This window comes from Gopherus flavomarginatus, chromosome 1 (assembly GCF_025201925.1).
Source record: "Gopherus flavomarginatus isolate rGopFla2 chromosome 1, rGopFla2.mat.asm, whole genome shotgun sequence".
Classification (NCBI taxonomy): Eukaryota; Metazoa; Chordata; order Testudines; family Testudinidae; genus Gopherus; species Gopherus flavomarginatus.
Genome location: NC_066617.1, coordinates 189334592 through 189354370, shown reverse-complemented (window position 1 = coordinate 189354370; position 19779 = coordinate 189334592). Strand labels below are relative to the sequence as shown.

General features: G+C 39.7%; 1 protein-coding gene across 5 annotated transcripts in view; it reads left to right on the top strand.

Moving 5' to 3' along the window:
- The first annotated feature begins 2502 nt into the window (after nt 1-2502).
- Nucleotides 2503-19779, top strand: part of LIPI (lipase I) — a 37503-nt gene continuing 20226 nt past the window's right edge. The window contains exons 1-7 of one of the 5 annotated variants that reach the window (XR_007775141.1): nt 2503-3334; nt 6564-6940; nt 8734-8842; nt 11334-11435; nt 14346-14435; nt 17518-17685; nt 18799-18894. Coding sequence is in view for 4 of the 5 variants with exons in the window: in XM_050959239.1 (XP_050815196.1) it covers nt 3256-3334; nt 6564-6940; nt 8734-8842; nt 11334-11435; nt 14346-14435; nt 17518-17685; nt 18799-18894 (1021 nt within the window). In the remaining variant the exon portion in view is untranslated. The remainder of the gene's footprint in view (nt 3335-6563; nt 6941-8733; nt 8843-11333; nt 11436-14345; nt 14436-17517; nt 17686-18798; nt 18895-19779) is intronic. The other 4 variants (XM_050959239.1, XM_050959249.1, XM_050959234.1 and 1 more) reach the window with 4 other exon arrangements.

Here is a 19779-nt window from a genome sequence, read left to right as displayed (position 1 = left end):
ATAGGGAATTATATAAAAAGTTTCCTCAGCAGTTCAGAGATTTTGTTCAATGATTTACCAAATAAAGATACGATCATATCTAGAATAAAAGAACTGCCTGTCTCTGCCAGAACAGTTGAGAGATGCATAAGCAAAATGGCAGAAAACATTAAGGAAAAGCAGACAACTGCATTAAAAGACACAGCACTGTTTAGCATTGCAGTGGATGAGAGCATGTCCCACTTTTGGCAGTTGTTGCAAGATATTGTGCTTCCGATGAAATCAAAGAGTAACTTTGTTGTCTAAAACCCCTGTTTGGCACAACAAAGAGGGAAGATATAATGAAAAGTTATGTAAATTGTTTTTGTAAACATTTTGAAGAATGAGGATTTGATATCAGAAAAATATTTTGTGTGATAACGGATGGTGCTCCTGCCATGGTCAGATAACAGGATTTGTAAAGTTACTTGAAGATCAAATTGGCCGCCCAACAGTCAAATTTCACTGTGTCATCCATCAAGAAAACCTGTGTGCTAAAATTTATAATTCAGAGCTTAATAATGTGACGAATAGAGTGGTGCGAGTTGGGAATTTCCTTGTTGCTTGATCTGCTTTGACTCACAGACAGTTTCAAGCACTGCTAGAAGAGATGGACAGTGCTTATAACAACATTCCACTTCACAGCAACATTTGGTGGCTAAGTCCTACATGATGGTATGTAATGTTACTATTACATTAAGTGTTTCTTGCAAATGTCATGCATTTCTACTAAAGTGTTTAGTAAGGGTTTTGAGTATATATTTATTTCACCATTGTTTATATAACAAAATATTGGAATATAAGAGAGAATCCACTCGAATGAAATGATTGGAGAATATCAGTCTTTGCAGACAGCAATTTTTGCAGAACCTAATGCTTCAAAAGATTGAATGTGTAAATACATCATGTGATTTCACAGAATTGTAATTATATTATCATCTTATTTGTCAGTAATTTGAAACATACTTAAAATAACCTATTTGCACCAAACAAAGGTTAAGGATGGGGAAGGAATGGAAAAAATAATAGCTGAGACACAGTAATGGATTATAGTGATGATGAGAGTTCATATGCAGACCTGTCAGAAATAAAAGACTCCAATAAAAAAGCTTGTCAGTTATATTGTTAGAAATTTGCGGTTATTTTCAAAACTTTCTGTATCATGTCCATGTATGTAATCTAGGATATGAACATCCACAGGTAGATGCACATTGCATTGGACAAGATGCATATTTTAAAAACTGGTGCAAATATGTGCACATGTCAACCTGACTTTCCTTGCCATGCAAAAATAGATGGAGAATGAGTGAAGCTACAACAAGTAGTCAAACATTTTCAGTTTTGAAAACAACTTTTGTGGGAAGCTCCTGTTAGTCTTGTTCATATTTAGACTAATGAAATAAAGGTTTGATTCTGCAAAACTTTCTTCAAGTGAATAGTCCTATTACTCCATTGCCCTCTCCACTTTACCACCAGCAGAGCTCAAAGTGAAAATCTAATGCAGCCTTAAAAGATCCCAAAGGGGCAGTTACCAGCTGTAAAAATGTGGATAGCATAGCTCTGTTGGAGTCGCCCTTTGAAGAGTGGCAGTAGTCTGTGATGAGGTGTACAAGCCCACACTGGGAAAGGAAGGGGTAAGGAACAACTCTGGGCCCAGAAATCCCTGCCTACCCACACCTGCTGGGCATGCTCACAATGGAAGAGGAGCTCAAAAGGGAGCAACCCAGCTCAGTCTTGGTGTACTGAACAGGAAAGGAGTTGTGGTACAGGCTTCTGCCAAAAAGCTGAGGCCCCACATGGCCAGGACTAGGTCCCAGTGCCGAGCTACCACAGGCCCTTCGACCCCGGAGGACTTCAATGACAAGCCTCAACGAAGGGTGGGAAACCCTCCAGACCATGACCAGGGAGGACTTCAAGGGGAGCTCAGAAATTACGCAGTGGCACCAGCAAAGGAACTGATACCAAGGTAGGAAGTAGCCCAGGGAGCAGGCGCCCATCCTCCTAGGCCACTTACTTTGACATATTGTTTCATTGGGCCTAGGGTTGGAACCTGGTGGAGCAGGGAGGGCCTAGGTTTTCCTACCCTGTCTACTGACTCATCATCGGGCAACATGGCTGCAAATAGTTACTCACTCTCACTGTTGGGCAACACTGTCCAGAGTATCTCCACCAGGTGGTACTGCCAGGCTGGGACTCAAAACACTCCCTGACAGTCCAGGAAAACAAAGCCAGCCTAGATATTCTTGGTCTCTCACTAGTCCATGAGGAATGGGTCCCATATATTGTTCTGGAAAGAATATCATGAAACCACATCTCCTACCCAAGGGAACAATTGTGAAGGAATCTTTGCAAGGAAAACATCACTCAGATTTACTCTGCCTTTTTCTACTCCTGTGGATTTTCCAACTAAGTCTCACCACACCTCTGTGGAGGTGTAGGTATTGTTCTATTTTACACAGGGGGAAACTGGCACACATTGAAGTTAAGTGATATGAGTGACTCTCAATAACACAGCAAACCAGTGACTGAATCAGAAATACAAGTCAAGAGTTCTGACTGCCAGTTTTGTCCTCTATAAAATATTCCCCCCTCCCTCTGTGGGTTAAGATTAGAGGGAGAATCCTTAGGAAAATCACAAGGTCAACACAATCCCTAGGAATGCAGTGGCTTTCTTTCTAGTCTTTACAGTGGAATAATTTTATAGCCAAATGTGTTTTTGCTGCAAGTTGCTTTTGACCACCCCAGCATTTTCTCTTTCCACACTCTGCAGACCACCAGATGTATAACAGACCATCAAAAACAACCAAATAGTCTGCCTTCCTTGGCATTTCATCTGAGCAGAGAGGTCAAGCAAAATGATGTATAATTACTTCCACTCCTCCCTAAATTCCACATATCTGGCAGAGCCACCAGTAACATACCACATCAACTACTCACAAGGTATAGACCCATGTTAGTCCAGTAGTTCCCAAGGAGAGAGAAAGAAGGGCAACTGACGATTAGGAAAAAAAAAAGCACAAAAATATCTCTGAAAGAACTGAATCTGCATCACCAATTTAAGTAAATTAAATAGGAGGAGTCATGAATTGCAAAAGCTTGAACATTGGTTTTTAACCTTTGCAAAATCACTTCCTTCTCTTCACCACACCTGTTTTATCAGCGACGTTTCATTGTCAGATCATAGTGTAAGCTAGCACACTATAAGGAAATACTAAAATCTTCTCCATTCAGTTGTGAATGTTACGTGTTGCTTTTCACCATTTCCATATGTTGAAGCTGTTTCTCTTCATCTTTTTGACGTACCGGGTGAGATCAGGTAAGAGAGCCACTAAAAGTTCCACTTTACTTTTTCCAAGCAAAGCAAACTAACTTTTCTAACTGCAAAATGGCATGTAGATTAAACCTTATGAATCATGATTAATGTAACAAACAATTAGTCAGGTGAACTTGACTGATTTGAAATTAGGACAAAGGTTTTCAGTATAAGGTAAATAAAGAGAACATGATACCTTATCTCCTGCATTTTTGTCACAAACAAAAGTATGTGCACTTTGTATTGTGGAAGTGTATGAGAACTGTAAAACTATTTTGCAAACATTGTTTTAAACATAAGATGAGATTATTCAGCATTAATTTACTAGGTATGAAGACTTTCAAAGTATATTTTACAAATGTATGAGTTTATTTTTTATGTACACTATAATTTGTTTATTAAAACCCTTCAAATCAAAATGTGTGTTTATGTAAGGTTCTCTCTGTCCTAGCCTCAAAAGCCACTGAGGGAAGACAAATATAAAAGAAATTGTACAAATTGAAGCAGAAGAGGGTGAAATACTATACATTTACTGGAATAAATACAAACTGCCCAACTGATATTTATAATGTTCTCATCTGATAAAAGTGCATATTTGAGTATACTCATGAGGGTGTATAAAAAGCAATATTAGTTATACAAACATGTTAGTTATATGTTGCATTGCCCTCTTTAACACTGCAAAAGTAATTTTCCCTCTCTTGATATTCATTCCCCTCTTCTTGTCAACTGTTGAAAATAGGCCACCTCCACCTTAATTGAATTGGCCTCATTAGCACTGACCCCCCACTTGGTAAGGCAACTCTCATCTTTTCATATGCTGTGTATTTATACCTCCCTACTGTATATTCCACTCCATGCATCTGATGAAGTGGGTTTTAGCCCACGAAAGCTTATGCCCAAATAAATTTGTTAGTCTCTAAGGTGCCATAAAAACTCCTCGTTGTTTTTGCTGGTACAGACTAACACCGCTACCACTCTGAAACCTGAAACCAGTAAATGTTGCCTCAAAAATGTGTGAAATTGAATTTGCAAACTTCCTGTTTGCGTAATGATTTACTGCTGAACAGTCTCAAATTATTTATAAACATTTAAAATCCATATGAGTTTTCATCTAATTCCACAATATAAAGTATGCACAAGTGTACAAAGCAGATGCTTTGTCCTTTTTCCTGTATTTACTTTTCAGTGAACACCTTTTATACTCTATTAATACTTAAAAGTAAACATCTGAGATATGTTTAACTGTTATGTAGCATACCTTTCAGCTAGTAGATTTCACTCATCTTTGATACCTCCAACAGGATAGGCCTTTGTATTTCCATTGATCTAAGTCTGATCTCTCTTACATTTGTTTTTTGCCCATGTAATTCCATTGACTTGAATGGAGTTATTCCGGATTTAGAATGATGTAAGTGAGAGGAGAATTGAGCTTTATGAGTAGATATCAAAATAGTCCCAGTAATATGAAGGAACATTCAAGGTATCTCAGTGTAATTCACTACACAGGTTTGAGAAATACATGGTAATAATAATTATTTTTTCTAATTGTAAGATAGGGATATCCATTTTGAATTTTCTAGAGGACGAATAGCTGTTTCATAGTACACTGAGGAAAAATGGTGTACAGTTTAGCTGTGAATCTGAATATTTAAAATGCAATTAGATGTCTAAGTAATTTTTTTTTTACTGAAACTGTTTCCAGCATGTAGTTGTGGGTGTGTGAGTGGCATGTGTGAGAGAGAATTTCTGTTTTAGTTTTCTCAACTCACCTAACATTGTCATGTTTTGAAAACCAGAAATTTAATTTGACAGATGATAACATTTCAGGATCTTGCCAATATAAGACATTTAAATAGGACCTTTTGATGTTGTTAGTATGAAGATCAAAATAATTGCATCTGAATCTGAACTGTTCCTAAATTTCAGAGTTCCTCACTTTACTAAGGTTCACTATGTACCAATCTATTAAAGATTACAGCCATATGTGTCTTCTTTTATTAGTTATCTGATTTAGTGAGTCATATTAATCCACAAAGATGTAACCTGTTAAATAAAAAGGGCAAATTACTTAAATAAAACATTTAACACTTTTATTCAGAAAAAAATTGGAATTGAATTTTAAAAGCCAGGAATTCCAAATATGTAGTAATTATGGTTACAATCATTTCTGACGAGGTGACTGAATGAATGAGCAGAGAGAAATTTTGTGCCTTTCCAGATGATAGAGCAGGAAGACTCAGGACTCTTTGTAACCCTGCTCTGTCACCTTATTTTGGTTTTCATTAACCCTGCATATATCCACTGTTCTTTGCAATGTCAACTCCATTTCTTGCAGTAACCTTGCTTTGGCTTGGTTATCTATTATTCCACAAATAATTTGACCTCTAATTATTCCATCTGTTAACTGTTGAAATTCACATGATTTATCTTGGTTATGTAGATTTGGAATACAGTGTTCAGAGATCTCACCTGTCAGTTGGTTTCTTGATTACAACAATATAAAGGACCTTTCCAAGTGGTGTTCTCATGTGGATCACAGTATTCTTGATTGAAAAACAAAACAAAACACACCTTTGTCAGCTAGTTTGTAATCCCTTTCATGCTTTCACCGCAATGCACTGTGGATATCGAGGGCCTCTGGACCTGCCATGTGTAGCTGTGTGGGTGATTTAACCATGTCCACTTTCTCTGTAATGCCACTTGGTTCCAGAGAAATGTAAAAGTGCTGCAACCACTTCCTCCAATCTCTGCCAGATTCCCATTTATTTTTTTGCCTATTTATAGAATCCTCAGTAAACTGAAAACTTAGTTTAAATAACAAGCTTACATGAAAAACTACCATTTAGGAACAGAGTAGTTACTATTTCTCTTCCTACTTCAACTTTCCAAAAGAAATTGACAGTTTGTATTTTTATACTTTGTTTATATAAAGAGGCATATGACAGGAGAAACTGAGAACGGTTTGTTAAAATATTGGGGGCCCAACCTTCAGTTGAGTAAATCAGCTTTGAAGTCCATGGAGCTGTGTTGATTTACACTAGCTGTGGATCTGGCCCCAGGTTTGTGTCACAGAGTTGGAATGAGCATAGGCTTTAGATGAGTTCAGAATGATAGAATAAATGGAAGTACTTCAACCTTTGTGGACAATTAGAGAAGGAAAATGTAAAAGAATGGCCTTTTACATAGTCTAACTGATTAAACAATTGTCTAACATTTTTATATTTTTCAGATACAGAGCAAAAATGTGAAGAGTTCACAGATCTTAACATACACAATGCTTTAGCTGGGACAGCTCTAAAAGTGAAACTGCTGTTATACACAAGGACAAACCAAAACTGTGCTGAGAGTCTCAGTGAATATAATACAACAGCATCTACATATCTGGATGTGACCAAGAAAACTGTCTTTATAGTCCATGGCTTAAGACTAACAGGCTCTACACCAATATGGCTGAATGACATTAAAGAACTTCTGCTGTCTTTAGTGGACATTAACCTCATTATAGTAGATTGGAACAGGGGTGCTACGACTATAATTTATCATAATGCTGTCCAAAACACCAGAAGAGTTGCAGAAATCTTGAAGAAATATATTGACCAGATGTTGGTAAGGTAGACATTTACCCTGGAGGTAAATGATTTAAAATAGCATAGCTTTGGGTGCTAAAAAAAAAAGTGTTCAAAATATAGTGGTCTCAGAAAGAACACAATAAATACCATACTTTGAATTGTTTGTACCAAAATACTTACATTAGTGATTGCATGAAGTTACTACTGTATCATTCACGTGTCTTTGTTCCCACATCTGCTCCCATTGACGTCAAAAGCAGTTTGGGCACTTTATTTCAATGGAACCGAGATTGTATTTGAATCACTTTGTCAGCAAGGAGTTTCAGATGCAGTATGCAAAGAGTTGCTCTCTCAGAGGAGAAAGGTCATGCAAAACTCTGACCATTACATTATTAAAAATTGTTGCATCAGCTACTCCTTTAAGTACTAAATGAGATGCAAAGAAAGCCTACTTATGAATATTTCTTATATGGAATGTTTATCAGAAGTCATTGATAAAAGGCAGTTAAAAACAGTTCTCCATTGTACAAAATACTTTATATACTAGTGCTAACAGGAGCAGCTAAAACAATTGTTGATGAATAAAAGTCTGAGCCAAAGCCCACAACGGTGGTGGAAAGACCCACCCATGGACTTTACTAGGTTTTGGATCAGTCCTTAATGAAATGGACCAAAATAATTTAAAGTCTAATTTATTTAATTATCAATTTTATTGTTTGAATTTCTTCCATCTCCATCACTTCCCATCCTGAGCATTCTCAGAAAGTTTGAAGATTCTATAACAAGAAAATATCTGCACAAAGGTTAACAGAGAAAGAAAGTGGGTTTTGGGGGAAAGTAATAAGAAGAGATGACGGAAGATATGGCACACTGTAGCATGGCCTCTGGGATCAGCTAATACTGATTGGTTTGTACTTGCTAATTTACAAAAATATGGTGGAAAACTTACATAAGACTAAAATAATTATAAGAATGTAGGCACAGTCCCATACTGGGGTAGACAGGACTACATATTGCATAATCCCAGGTCCGTGATGCAGGCTACTGCTTGCCACTTACAGTAAGCAAGTAGGCTACCTAGTGGAACATTGGCTGTACCACATGCATTGAGCAGATCTTGCTCTGCTACAACTTACATTACAGTAAAATGTTCACGAGGGGGGTAAAAAGTGGAGGTAAAGATGTTAAGGCCCAGGACTCCAAACATCATGCTGACAAAATGATTGTCATGCAGCCGTTTAGTTGTTAATTCACCTCCAGACCAGGAATAATATATCCTACCTCTAGAACTGATTGAGAGAAATTCCCAATCCCATGGCCTTGCAGGCTCTGGATCTGCTGGTATTGCCCCTGAGTCCTGCAATAGCTACTGCATGTGGTAAGCATGGCCTCCTCTCAAGTGATCCTGCAGATGTAGACTTGCTGAACTGGCCATTTGATATCAGAGCTTGTTATTAGTATTTTTTAATTGTATTGGAATGGGGTCAAAGTTGCTTTTAGCTGATGGTTTTAGGAATTCACCTTTCTAGAGAATCTCATAACACTCTGTCTCTTCTTCAAAAAAAATCAATGAGACAGCCTGGAGGAAAGGTTACCAGCCTCCTTCATACATTTTTAAAACAACTGTACAGTATAACTAGTACAGAAAGTTTAATAAAAAAGACACTTGAAATCCATCATTTTTAAAAGTCAGAAAAAAACCCTAAAATTTTAAGGAAAAGTAAATAGTAAAACTGAGTTTACTGAAGTCTATTCCGCTAACCATATTGTAAACCTTATGGTTAACATTTCTATAACCCATAATCACGCCTTTTTTTTTTTAACTGACAGGCATATGGAGCCTCTCTTGACTCTATTTATATGATTGGAGTTAGCCTTGGGGCTCATATAGCTGGATTTGTTGGAGAAATGTATAATGGTACACTTGGCAGAATTACGGGTAAGACTTTTAAACCTGCCATCCCCATTCTAGTTTATATTCCATCATTGTCTAAGTTAGCTGCATACCTAGGGTGACCATGTCCTGTTTTTAAAGGGATAGTCCTGTGTTTTGGGGACTTTCTTATATTTGTGCCTGTTACCCCTCCACCCCCGTCCTGTTTTTTCCACAGTTGCTATCCGGTCACCCTATGCATACCACATGGGTGTCAGTGTTGAAAAAATCAACACATAACACACGATTAAATTATTTAGTAAGACAATGGATCAAATGCATCCTTGATGTAAATCCAGAGATTAATTTGACCCACTAGAACAGTAGCATAAACAGTATTTAGAAATATTACATTTTTAATTTTTTTTTAATCCGCTACAAAACTTCTTTTTAGGATTTAAGTTACTTTGGAGAAAAAAAAATTATGGCCAAAATGTTCAAACCTACTTGTCTAAAGTTAGAATCCTAAATGAGAGTTGCAGGTGTCTAGCATCCTCTCAGATCAAGCCACCTACTTTAGAGGAGCTTAAATATGGATTTAAAAACCCGATCAATGCCTGATCAAGCATTTTATGTACCATATATACTCGTTCATAAGCTGAATTTTTTTAGTAAAAAAAGGAAGCGCCATAGATGGGGGTTGGCTTATGAATGAGTATAGAGAGGGAGAGGTGGGGTGCAGCCCCTCCCCCCAACAGAGGGAGCAAGGAGAGGCAGCACAGCCAGCAGAGACAGAAGGGAAGAGGCGGCGCCAGAGTCTCTCCGCTTTTGGCCATGGTGCTCTCCCTCCAGCTTCCAAAGTAGCTGCAGCTCCGGGGCTGGCAGGCTGCCGCTGTGACGCTCAGCCCCGCCCCCCAGAGCAGGCTGTGGCTGCATCGCCCGCCCTGCCACACCGGATCATGCTGCGGCCGTGCTGCCCAGCCTGCCAGAGCTTCTCCAGCCAGGCCATAGATATCCTCCCTTGGTCTTCCCCAGATAAGATGGGAAGGGGAGAGTGTGGGTGTCCCGGGCTACTGGTGAGGTCATGTGGGGGGTGGTCACAGGGGTTACTTTCCTGATCCCCAGTTTCTCCTCCCCCCAAAATTTCCCCACCAGCTGCTGTCCCGGGCCGTCAGGGTAAGCCGCTGGAGTGCCGGGACGCTTTGTTTACTTAGGTTTACCTCTGAGCCTGCAGATGCGAGGTAAACAAACCATCTCGGCCCACCAGCAGCTTATCCTGATGTCCCAGAAGCCAAAGTTTGCTGACCCCCTGAATTATAGCGTCAGCTTATGAATGGGTCATAAAAATTTTCCATTTTTACTTATCCATCTTGTGGGGGGTCAGCTTATAAACAAACCGGCTTATGATTGAGTAGAGATAGTATTTCAGAATTCCTGTTGACTTCAGTAGGAGGTTTGGATGCATGTTAATATCAGTGGAATATGGGTGCATAAAAATACAGGATGGAGACCCTGCATTTGAGCGATTTGTGACAGATGAACAAAGCTAAGCCATTTACTTGACCAAGTTTCAAGAAATCAGCTTTTTCTATTTTGATCCTTGTGTGTTCAGACTTCTCATTCTCTGAATTTCAGATTCACAGATACTAAATTTCACATGTAAACTCAGTCAAAACCTGACCAGTTTCACCTGGTTTTGCATTAAAAAACTGTGTTTAACCACACATTTCAAATAATTTCAACACAAATCTATAAATGGGGCATGGCTTGTTTGGAACCAGGACTGCTGCAAATGTTATATCATGTTCTTTTGGTGTCACAGTCTGGAAGTTTTGCCTGAAATAACCCACTCACTTAGCAGACATTGTTTCTGCTGGGAAAGAATAAAGCAGTTCTGCTGACTCAGAACCATGGTGCAGGTGGCTTGTTACTCTCCTAGATGAAAGGGAGGTGGGAGTGGCTCTTTGGGTGGAGAGAATCTAGGATGCGGACTGAGCAGTCCTGTAGTAGGAACCCTAGGAGATACTAAGTCTGGAGTGAAGGCTTGAACTGTATTGTTAATTAATATAGACAAACCCAGAAAGGGGTGAGTCTTTGTGCATGAACTATGTGTTAGAGTAGAAATTGTAAAGGCATCTATTCAAACATGGTCTCACAAGAAATTTTTTGGTGGCCTCAGAGTGTGGCCACCAACTCTTGCTGGTGGCCATTCTGACAATTTTTCCTAAAATGTTTAATTAACTTTAGGAAAAACAAATATGCACATATACACATCCAAATCATTGTAATTTATGTAGCTTTTTATTACATACTCAGTAATAATAATATACCACTGTCTTATTTTTTACTGGACCCAAACAGAATAGAAACAAATAACATACTTTGCACATTCTTGTCTTTTGTTGCATCACCATCCAGGAGGGTGTGCCCACATGAAAAGCGACTGGTGGCCACATGCAGCCACGGTGGCTGCATTTGAGAAAAATTTAGATTAAAAATTATTATTGAAATGGAGCCCTAGAAAAATAATGCCCACATGTTTCTTCTTTTCTTTCAGGTCTTGACCCAGCTGGCCCTTCATTCAGTGGGAAACCACCAAATGAGAGATTGGATCATACAGATGCCAAGTTTGTTGACGTCATTCATACTGATATAGATGGTAATGACATAGCTTACATTTTCCTGTTTGAGTTTAGGAGGAAATATACAACATGGAATGCAGGAGTAGGAAAGAGGAGGGGAGAAAGCCAATTAGGAGCATCTAAGTAATGTTGCTCTGGTTCATACTGATAAACAGGAGCAGTTCTGAGTTGTTGTTATCTAAGGGTCTGATCCCGTTGTACTCAATGGGAGTCTTTCCATTGACTTCAGTGGTATTAAATAAGTCCCTGTATGCCTGTTCAAACTGAAAATGGAATTCATTTTAGAGATGAAGGGCTCAATCCTTCTGTTCTTATATGAAGGGTTTGGTTGTCAGACTATTCTGAGTGACCTAATTCAGCTCTGTATACAAAACTAATTAGTATCAGGACTTTTTTAATTTAAAAAGTCAACAAATGTGTAGGCCAGATGATTCACTTCCACACAACTCTCCTTTTGTTCATAGGACACTATTTTCCAGTAATTTTTGTCTATATTATTCTAGTAAATGCACTTTGAAGGAAGAAGAATTCATGCAGTCTCCCCAGAAAATCAAAATATGTGTAAATATAATGGGTCAATTCACACTGGGTTCTTTGTAGGCTAGTTAAGCATTAAGATAATTTGTGCAATGCTCACATCATATCCATACACACATCAATAACTGTGAACACTTGAATTTGACCCCGTAGTATTATTCTGTCATATGAGCAACTACCACTCCCGTTGACTTCTGTGGAGGATGGACTTTAACAGAGGATGGATTTAGAGCCACTATTGAGAATCCTGAGCAGAATCACATTAGTGTAATGCTGAAATCAAGATTTTCATCATACAAAAAAAGCAAGAAAGTCAGGATTTCCACAGCACCATAATTCTGCCAAGAATAATTAGTTCTGATGATTTTTAAGAGCACAAAAAGTCTCTCATCTCTGTCCTTTGGTCATATGTATCACAATAGGGTCTCAATAATAATATTAACAATTAACATTAATGTATTGACTTACATATTAAGACATATTAAAACATTAATCTTTAAAACACCTTGACCTGATAAACTAAGATCATATGCAGTAAAATGAATAAGCATAGTAGAACCTTAGCATTATGAACACCTCGGGAATGAAGGTTGTTCGTAACTCTGAAAAGTTTGTAAATCTGAACAAAATGTTATGGTTGTTCTTTCAAAAGTTTATAACTGAACATTGAGTTAATACAGCTTTGAAACCTTACTATGCAGAAGCAGCAAAGAATCCTGTGGCACCTTATAGACTAACAGACGTTTTGGAGCATGAGCTTTCGTGGGTGAATGCATCTGAGGAAGTGGGTATTCACCCACGAAAGCTCATGCTCCAAAACGTCTGTTAGTCTATAAGGTGCCACAGGATTCTTTGCTGCTTTTACAGATCCAGACTAACACGGCTACCCTCTGATACTATGCAGAAGAAAACCAACTTTCCTTTTATATTTTTAGTAATTTACTTTTAACACAGTACTGCACTGTATTTACATTTTTTTTGTCTCTGCTGCTTCCTGATTGTGTACTTGCAATTTCAAATTAGGTGTGTGGTTGACCAGTTCAGTTCAGAACGCTGGTGTTCATAACTCGGAGGTTCTACTGTATACATATATGTTTAAAGTATATGGATCTAATCCAAAGCCCACTAAAATCAGTGAGAGTCTTTGAGGGGCTAGGAAGGCTGAAAGTCAGTTCCTTTCCTTTCTGCTACATTGTATTGAGGTCTGCTAGTTTGTCTCAGGGCTCAGTGTTATGAGCATAGAATGAAAAGTCCTAATTAAACTAACATGGGTGCAGAATTTTGATTGCTGAGGCAAACCAGAGCTCTGAATTTCCTTACCTTTGTGCAGTTAAAATCTCTACCACAACACTATGTAAACATAGGGTTCTAGTCTTCTTTCATTCCATGCATGGCAATCTCATTGATGTCAATGGGGGTCCTGTGCAAATGTCTGGTTAGCATATAGCCCACTGATTTTTGCATATTATTACTTTTGTTTTTAAAGAAAATAACATGATTAAAAGGAAGAAAAGTGCAACTAGAATAAAAGGAACATACTCAGTTTGTCTCAGTAGGAGTGAAGAACAAGAGGAAAATAAGCTCCAGAAACTTTTATTTACCTTTAAGACTGTCGCAGGGCAATGACCCACCAGTGCGGTGCCTCCTGCTAGTTGTCCAGTGAATTAGCTCTTTTCCAGCTCCGGAGCTCCCTCTGCCAGCTGATGTCTCACCTGCCGCTGGCCCCCATGTCCCTCCTGGACCCCGGTGCCCTTTGCCAAGGGGTTCCACCCCCACAGTAACCCCTCTGTCTGGGTCTCCCCTCCAAGGGGAACCCCCAACCCTCTATCCCCACCTTGCCTCAGTGGCTACTGCTAGTCTCCATCTAGCCCCCACATACTTGGGCAGACTGCAGTCTGTATACCACTCATCGGCAAGGGGTTTAGGACCTGCTGCCTTTACCTATCTCTGGGCTGCCCCCCTGCAACTCCAGTACCTTTTTGGCCTTCTTAGCAAGGCCTGCATCCTGGGGTTTTACTAGGCTGGAGCTCCCTAGCTCCCTCTGCCCTTCCCCAGCACTGCTCCACCTCAGGTACCCTTGTCAGCTACCAGGCAGCCAGGTCTGTCTCTCTCAGGAATCTAGAGAGAGAGTATGTGTGTCAGCCTCTGCCCCTCAGCCCTCTTATAGGGCCAGCTGTGGTCTGATTGGGACATGACCCCACCTGTGACTGCTTCCCTCAATCAGCCTAGCTTTTTCCCCACTGCAGCCCTCTCCCAGGGCTGTTTTAAGCCCTTCAGGGCAGGAGTGGGATGACCCCTGCAACGCCTTATTAAACTTTATTGTGTAATTACAAAGTATAATTTGAAAATTCCATTGATGCATTTTATTACCTCAGATGTTTTTACTTTAGTTCTAGGCTTCAGGGAACCTTTAGGACATATCGATTTCTATCCAAACGGAGGAGCAGATCAGCCTGGCTGTCCACAAACACTGTTTAGTGGTAAATAAAGATATGTTCATTTTAATTCAGAAAAGAGCATGGCAGAAGATGTATACAGTTAATCAACTAAGGTTTGGTAAGGCAAAACTGAAATCAGTGGGGCTTGCATGTATAGAACTGCTGGGATAGCTGAGCCCAGTGTATTCTTTTTCTTTCCCACTCTGCTACTGGATGAATAAGAATTAGTCCATGCACACTGCTACCTAGATTTTGACCAAAATACCTGCTGTATCTTATTATTTACAATGTATACAGTGTGTGTAAGATGCTTACTATCTTTGTATATGTGTATATAGTCATGCCACGGGAGGAATGAGAGGCTGGGCGTACAGCAGTTGTACAACATCCTTCTCCCAGAGAGTTTACATTGAAAAGGTGATATAATGTTACAGGCTGCAGCTGTATTGCCTTTCCACAGACCCCTTCTGCGGTGGGGACCTCCTGTTAAGAGGGATGTCTATTGGGCAGCTGTGACTAGGGAGAGTTCCTGGTAGAATGGCTTACAGCAGAGCCTGTCATAACATTTCTTCCCAGATCTGGACCTTAGCATCCAAAATATGGGTGTTAGCATGAAAACCTCCAAGCTTAGGTACCAGCTTGGACCTGGTATCGCTGCCACCAGCTAAGAATTATGCAGTGCCTAGCTCACTGTGGTCTCCCCAAAACCTTCCCTGGGGGACCCCAAGACTCAGATTCCTTGAGTCTCACAACAAAGGGGAATAAACCATTTCCCTTGTTTCCTTGTTACTTCCTCCCAGGCTCCCCTCCCTGGACGACCCTAGGAGATTCCCTGCTTCCAGTCCTGGAAACACAAGTACCGAGAGATCTAATCTCTCCCCCTCACCCAGAGGGTATGCAAAGTCAGGCTTAGTAAATCTAACACAAAGAGATTTTCCCCTTGACTTCTTCCTCCCACCAATTCCCTGGTGAGCTGCAGACTCAATTCCCTGGAGTCCCCACTAAAGAAAAACTCCAACAGGTCTTAAAAAGAAAGCTTTATATAAAAAGAGTAAAAAAGGACATAATATATAGTCTCTGTATCAAGGTGGCAATGTACAGGGTCAATTGCTTAAAGGAAAAAAATGAATAAACAGCCTTATCCAAAAAGAATACAATTCAAAACACTCCAGCAACTACACACATGTAAATACAAAAGAAAACAATATAAACCTATTGTCTTACTATCCTTGTACTTACAACTTGGAAACAGAAGTTTAGAAAGCCAGGAGATAGAAAAATCACTCTCAGAGCCGAGAGGGTCAGACCCAAGACAAAGAACTTACACCCAAAACTTCCCTCCACCCAGATTTGAAAAAGTCTTGTTTCCTGATTGGTCCTCTGGTCAAGTGTTTGGTTCCCTGTGTTAACCCTTTACAGGTAAAAGAACATTAACCCTTAGCTATCTGTTTATGACAGAGCCCCAGTGCCAAGAGTAATGTGGGACCACAAGGGATCAGAACTGTTGTGGCGGGCCCTGTGTAGATGGCCCTGGATACTTGAGAATCCTTTAGGATTCCTGGTCATCTACAGTGTTATGGAAAGGTCCTGCAGCCTAGTTTGTGGGAAGAGAGGAACTTGCCCCCCAGAAGAACAGCATGGGGGAAATCTTGATAAGGAGATGCTCCCGGAAGGTCTTTCTCCCTGAGCTCCATCTCACGTGAAGGGCAATTTGGCCCATTTTGACTTGGGCCCATGTTTAATCCCAATAACTCTGTAAATTCTGCAAGAGGGCTCAGTACAATACTTTTTCTATGTACACTGCTCCTTTGTTCAGCAACTGTATACTCTAGCTCCTCCTTAATTCCTCATCTTTTATTTTTGGATAGGTATAAATCCATTCCTCACCTTTGAAAGCTGGTAGCCAAATAAACCACAGGTCAACCTTCTCCCTGAGCAGTAGGGAATAATTTAGCAAGAACTGAAATGGGATTACCATATATACTCGTTCATAAACCAATTTTTTTTCGTAAAAAAGGGAAGCACCAGAGACGGAGGTTAGCTTATGAATGGGTATAGAGAGGGAGAGGTGGAACACAGCACCTCCCCCCAACAGAGGGAGCAAGGAGAAGCAGCACAGCCAGCAGAGACAGAAGGGAAGAGGCAGGGCAAGAGTCTCTCCACTTCTGGCCATGCTGCTCTCCCCCCTGCCTCCAAAGCAGCGGCAGCTCTGGGGCTGGCAGGCTGCAGCTGTGCCACTTGGCCCCACACCCCAGAGCAGGCTGTGGCCACACCGCCGGAGCACGCTGCAGCTGTGCTGCCTGGCCCAGCCCACTGGAACATGCTGCAGCAGTACCGCCCGGTCTGGCCTGCCAGAGCAGGCTGCAGCCGCACGGCACAACCTGCTGGAGCAGCTCCAGCCAGATCAAAGACATCCTCCCCTGGCCCTCCCCAGATAAGGTGAGAAGGGATGGGATGGGGAGAGTGTGGGGGTCCCAGGCTAGGGGTGGTGTCATGTGGTGGGTGATCACAGGGGTTACTCCCCTGACTTCCAGCTTCTCCCTCCCAAAAAATGTCCCCACCAGTTGCTGCCCTGGACCGTCAGGGTAAGCAGTTGGCATGCCGGGACACTTTGTTTACTTAGGTTTACCTCCTTGCCTGCAGATGCTCAGACACTAACAAACCATCTCAGACCACCAGCGACTTATCCTGATGGCCTGGGAACCAAAGTTTGTTGATTCCTGAATTATAGGGTCAGCTTATGAACGGGTTATAAAAATTTCTCATTTTTACTTATCCATCTTGTGGGGGTCGGCTTATAAATGAACTGGCTTATGATTGAGCATATATGGTATTTTGTTGTGTGGCTAATATTGTTTCTTTTTAGCAAAAGATATAAAATAAAATAAAATAAAATGTATGGAGATATACCTATCTTATCGAGCTGAAGGGACCCCAAAAGATCATTGAGTCCAGCCCCCTGCCTTTACTAACAGGACCAAGTACTGATTTTGCCCCAGATCCCTAAGTGACCGCCTCAAGGATTGAACTCACAACCCTAGGTTTAGCAGGCCACTGCTCAAAACCACTGAGCTATATTGAGTGCATATTCCTTAGATCTTTAATTTTTCTTTTTTAATTAAAGGAGCTCAGTTTTTTAAATGTGACCATCAGAGATCTGTTTTCTTGTTCCTGTCATCCTTGAGACGGAGTTGCAACATAACAACATACCCTTGTGATTCATACTTGGATTACAAGAATGGAAAATGTGCCAGCTGTGAAGCTTTTCAACCAATGCCATGTCCAGTACTGGGTAAGAGTTACATGGTGGTGTCTGTTTTATAAGTTGGAAGGAGAAATAATGTATTGATGACTTTTTCATAGCAGTTTCTTCACTGAAAATAGCTGTTTCTCAAGTAGTTTAAACTTTGTATCTATATTGCAGCCTTCTGTAAATATTACAGGAAACATTGGCAGGATCTGTGGAAGGGGGGTTGCTTGCAGAACTACCTAGCATCTAAAAATAACCTAAAGTTTTAATGCTATGACTGCTTTTTTAAAGGCCTCTAGATTCATTGCAGGGGTTAAGTTCATATAAACTTTCTTCACTGGGCTTACTAGTCCAAAACAGAGGCAGGCAACAAAAATAATTAGAATCATGTAGAAATGTATGGTTAGGGAGAGATTGAAGAGATTGAGACAGTTTCATTTAGAGAGGAGATGAATAAGAGGGGCGTGATAGAAATATGCATAATAATAAATGGTAAAGAAGTTAAATCAGGCATACCCATGTAACCTCTTTCATAGCACAAGAATAAGGAGACAATTAATGAGACTGACTGGCAACAAATTAAAGAACGGGTGAAATGGAAATACTTTTTACATTACATTTACATTTAAACTAGAGTTTAGTAGGATTCAGAGTGGATTAAACATTTATAAGATAAAATATCCACAAATACATTTCACAGGATAAAAAACCCAACATTCTTAGGAAGCGTATCAACCCTCATAATTTAGTGGTAAGATAACTGATAAGAAGAACAGGAAGAAACTTTACCTATGGACCTTTTCCTTAATTGTTCAATAGTAGGTTTCTTACGTCTTCCTCTGAAGCAGTTGGTAATGGCCACTTTTGGAATAAGATACTAGACAAGATGGTCCCCTGCTCTAATCCAGAATGACAATTCTTATGATCTTGGTATAGCATAAGAAGTATGTTAAGTGGCCTACTGAAGACTGAAAGGATATATATTATCTGTTGGACTGGTTGGATTATTTTTATGTTTTCCAAATCAGTTTTCTTTCCCAATTAATGCACTGAAAAATTACGATAAATGTATAACCTTCAGTAATTTGCTCTTTTGTATTTGTTGCTATTTTGCTTAGTACTCTAATGTTGAATTTTATAAAATTTGTATTTCAGGTTATTTTGCTGATAAGTGGAAAAACTATTTAATCCAAAAAGACCCTCCAGAGACAAAGGCTTATTTTGATACCTCAGGCCAAGAACCATTCTGCAGTAAGTGACTGACCATGCATTACTTTTTTACACTTACCAAACTTGTCACTGATTATTAACTGATCCAGAAAAGATGAAATGTTCTTGATTAAATTTTGAACATTGCCACTATATGACTTGTAAAATACTATAATAAAAAGAAGCTAAACAGTCCGTTAAATGTCAGTTTATAGAATGGGGAAAGGAGAGGGATGATCTGGCCAGAATAGTAAGCAATGAGTGAGCTCAATAGGAAAGAGAAATGAATGCAGCTGCATTGGATATGGAGAAAGATGGGCTCTTAGGAGGGAAAGGGGAGCTAGAGAGCTAGGCTAGTCAGTTACTGAGGAGAGGCTGGGTGAGAGAACTTGCTTAGGTGGGAAAGGAAGGGAACATGGTTGTATTGTACATATACAGTAATAAGCAAAACACATGTAGCAGAACAAGAAGCCCTGACACAACTGGGCACAGTAAAGTACTAATATGCAAGAACCAACAGAGAAATTAGACCAATAAATGAGTCAGGAGAGTAGGGTAATTACTGAGTGAAACCTATGATAATCCCTAGAGATTTGAAAAGGAAAAAAGGTTACTGAGGAAACAAATAAACAAAAGAGACTATGAAATAAACAAGAGATAAATCAAACTAAAAACCCAAAACACACATAGGGAAAACAAACTTAAAACATTTATATAAAGTGAGACTTGTTTTTTGAGCAAAGAATACTAAAAAAAATATACAAAACAGTTTTAATTGAATTTAGTGCTCAAAAGATATATAACAACCCCAAATAGTTTATTTTCTTCTGATTATTCACACAATAGGTACTGTATTGGCAGCCATAATGTAATCCAATTTCCTCCAACATTCTGGCAATATATCTCAACTATTTTCTGGAAGTGTAA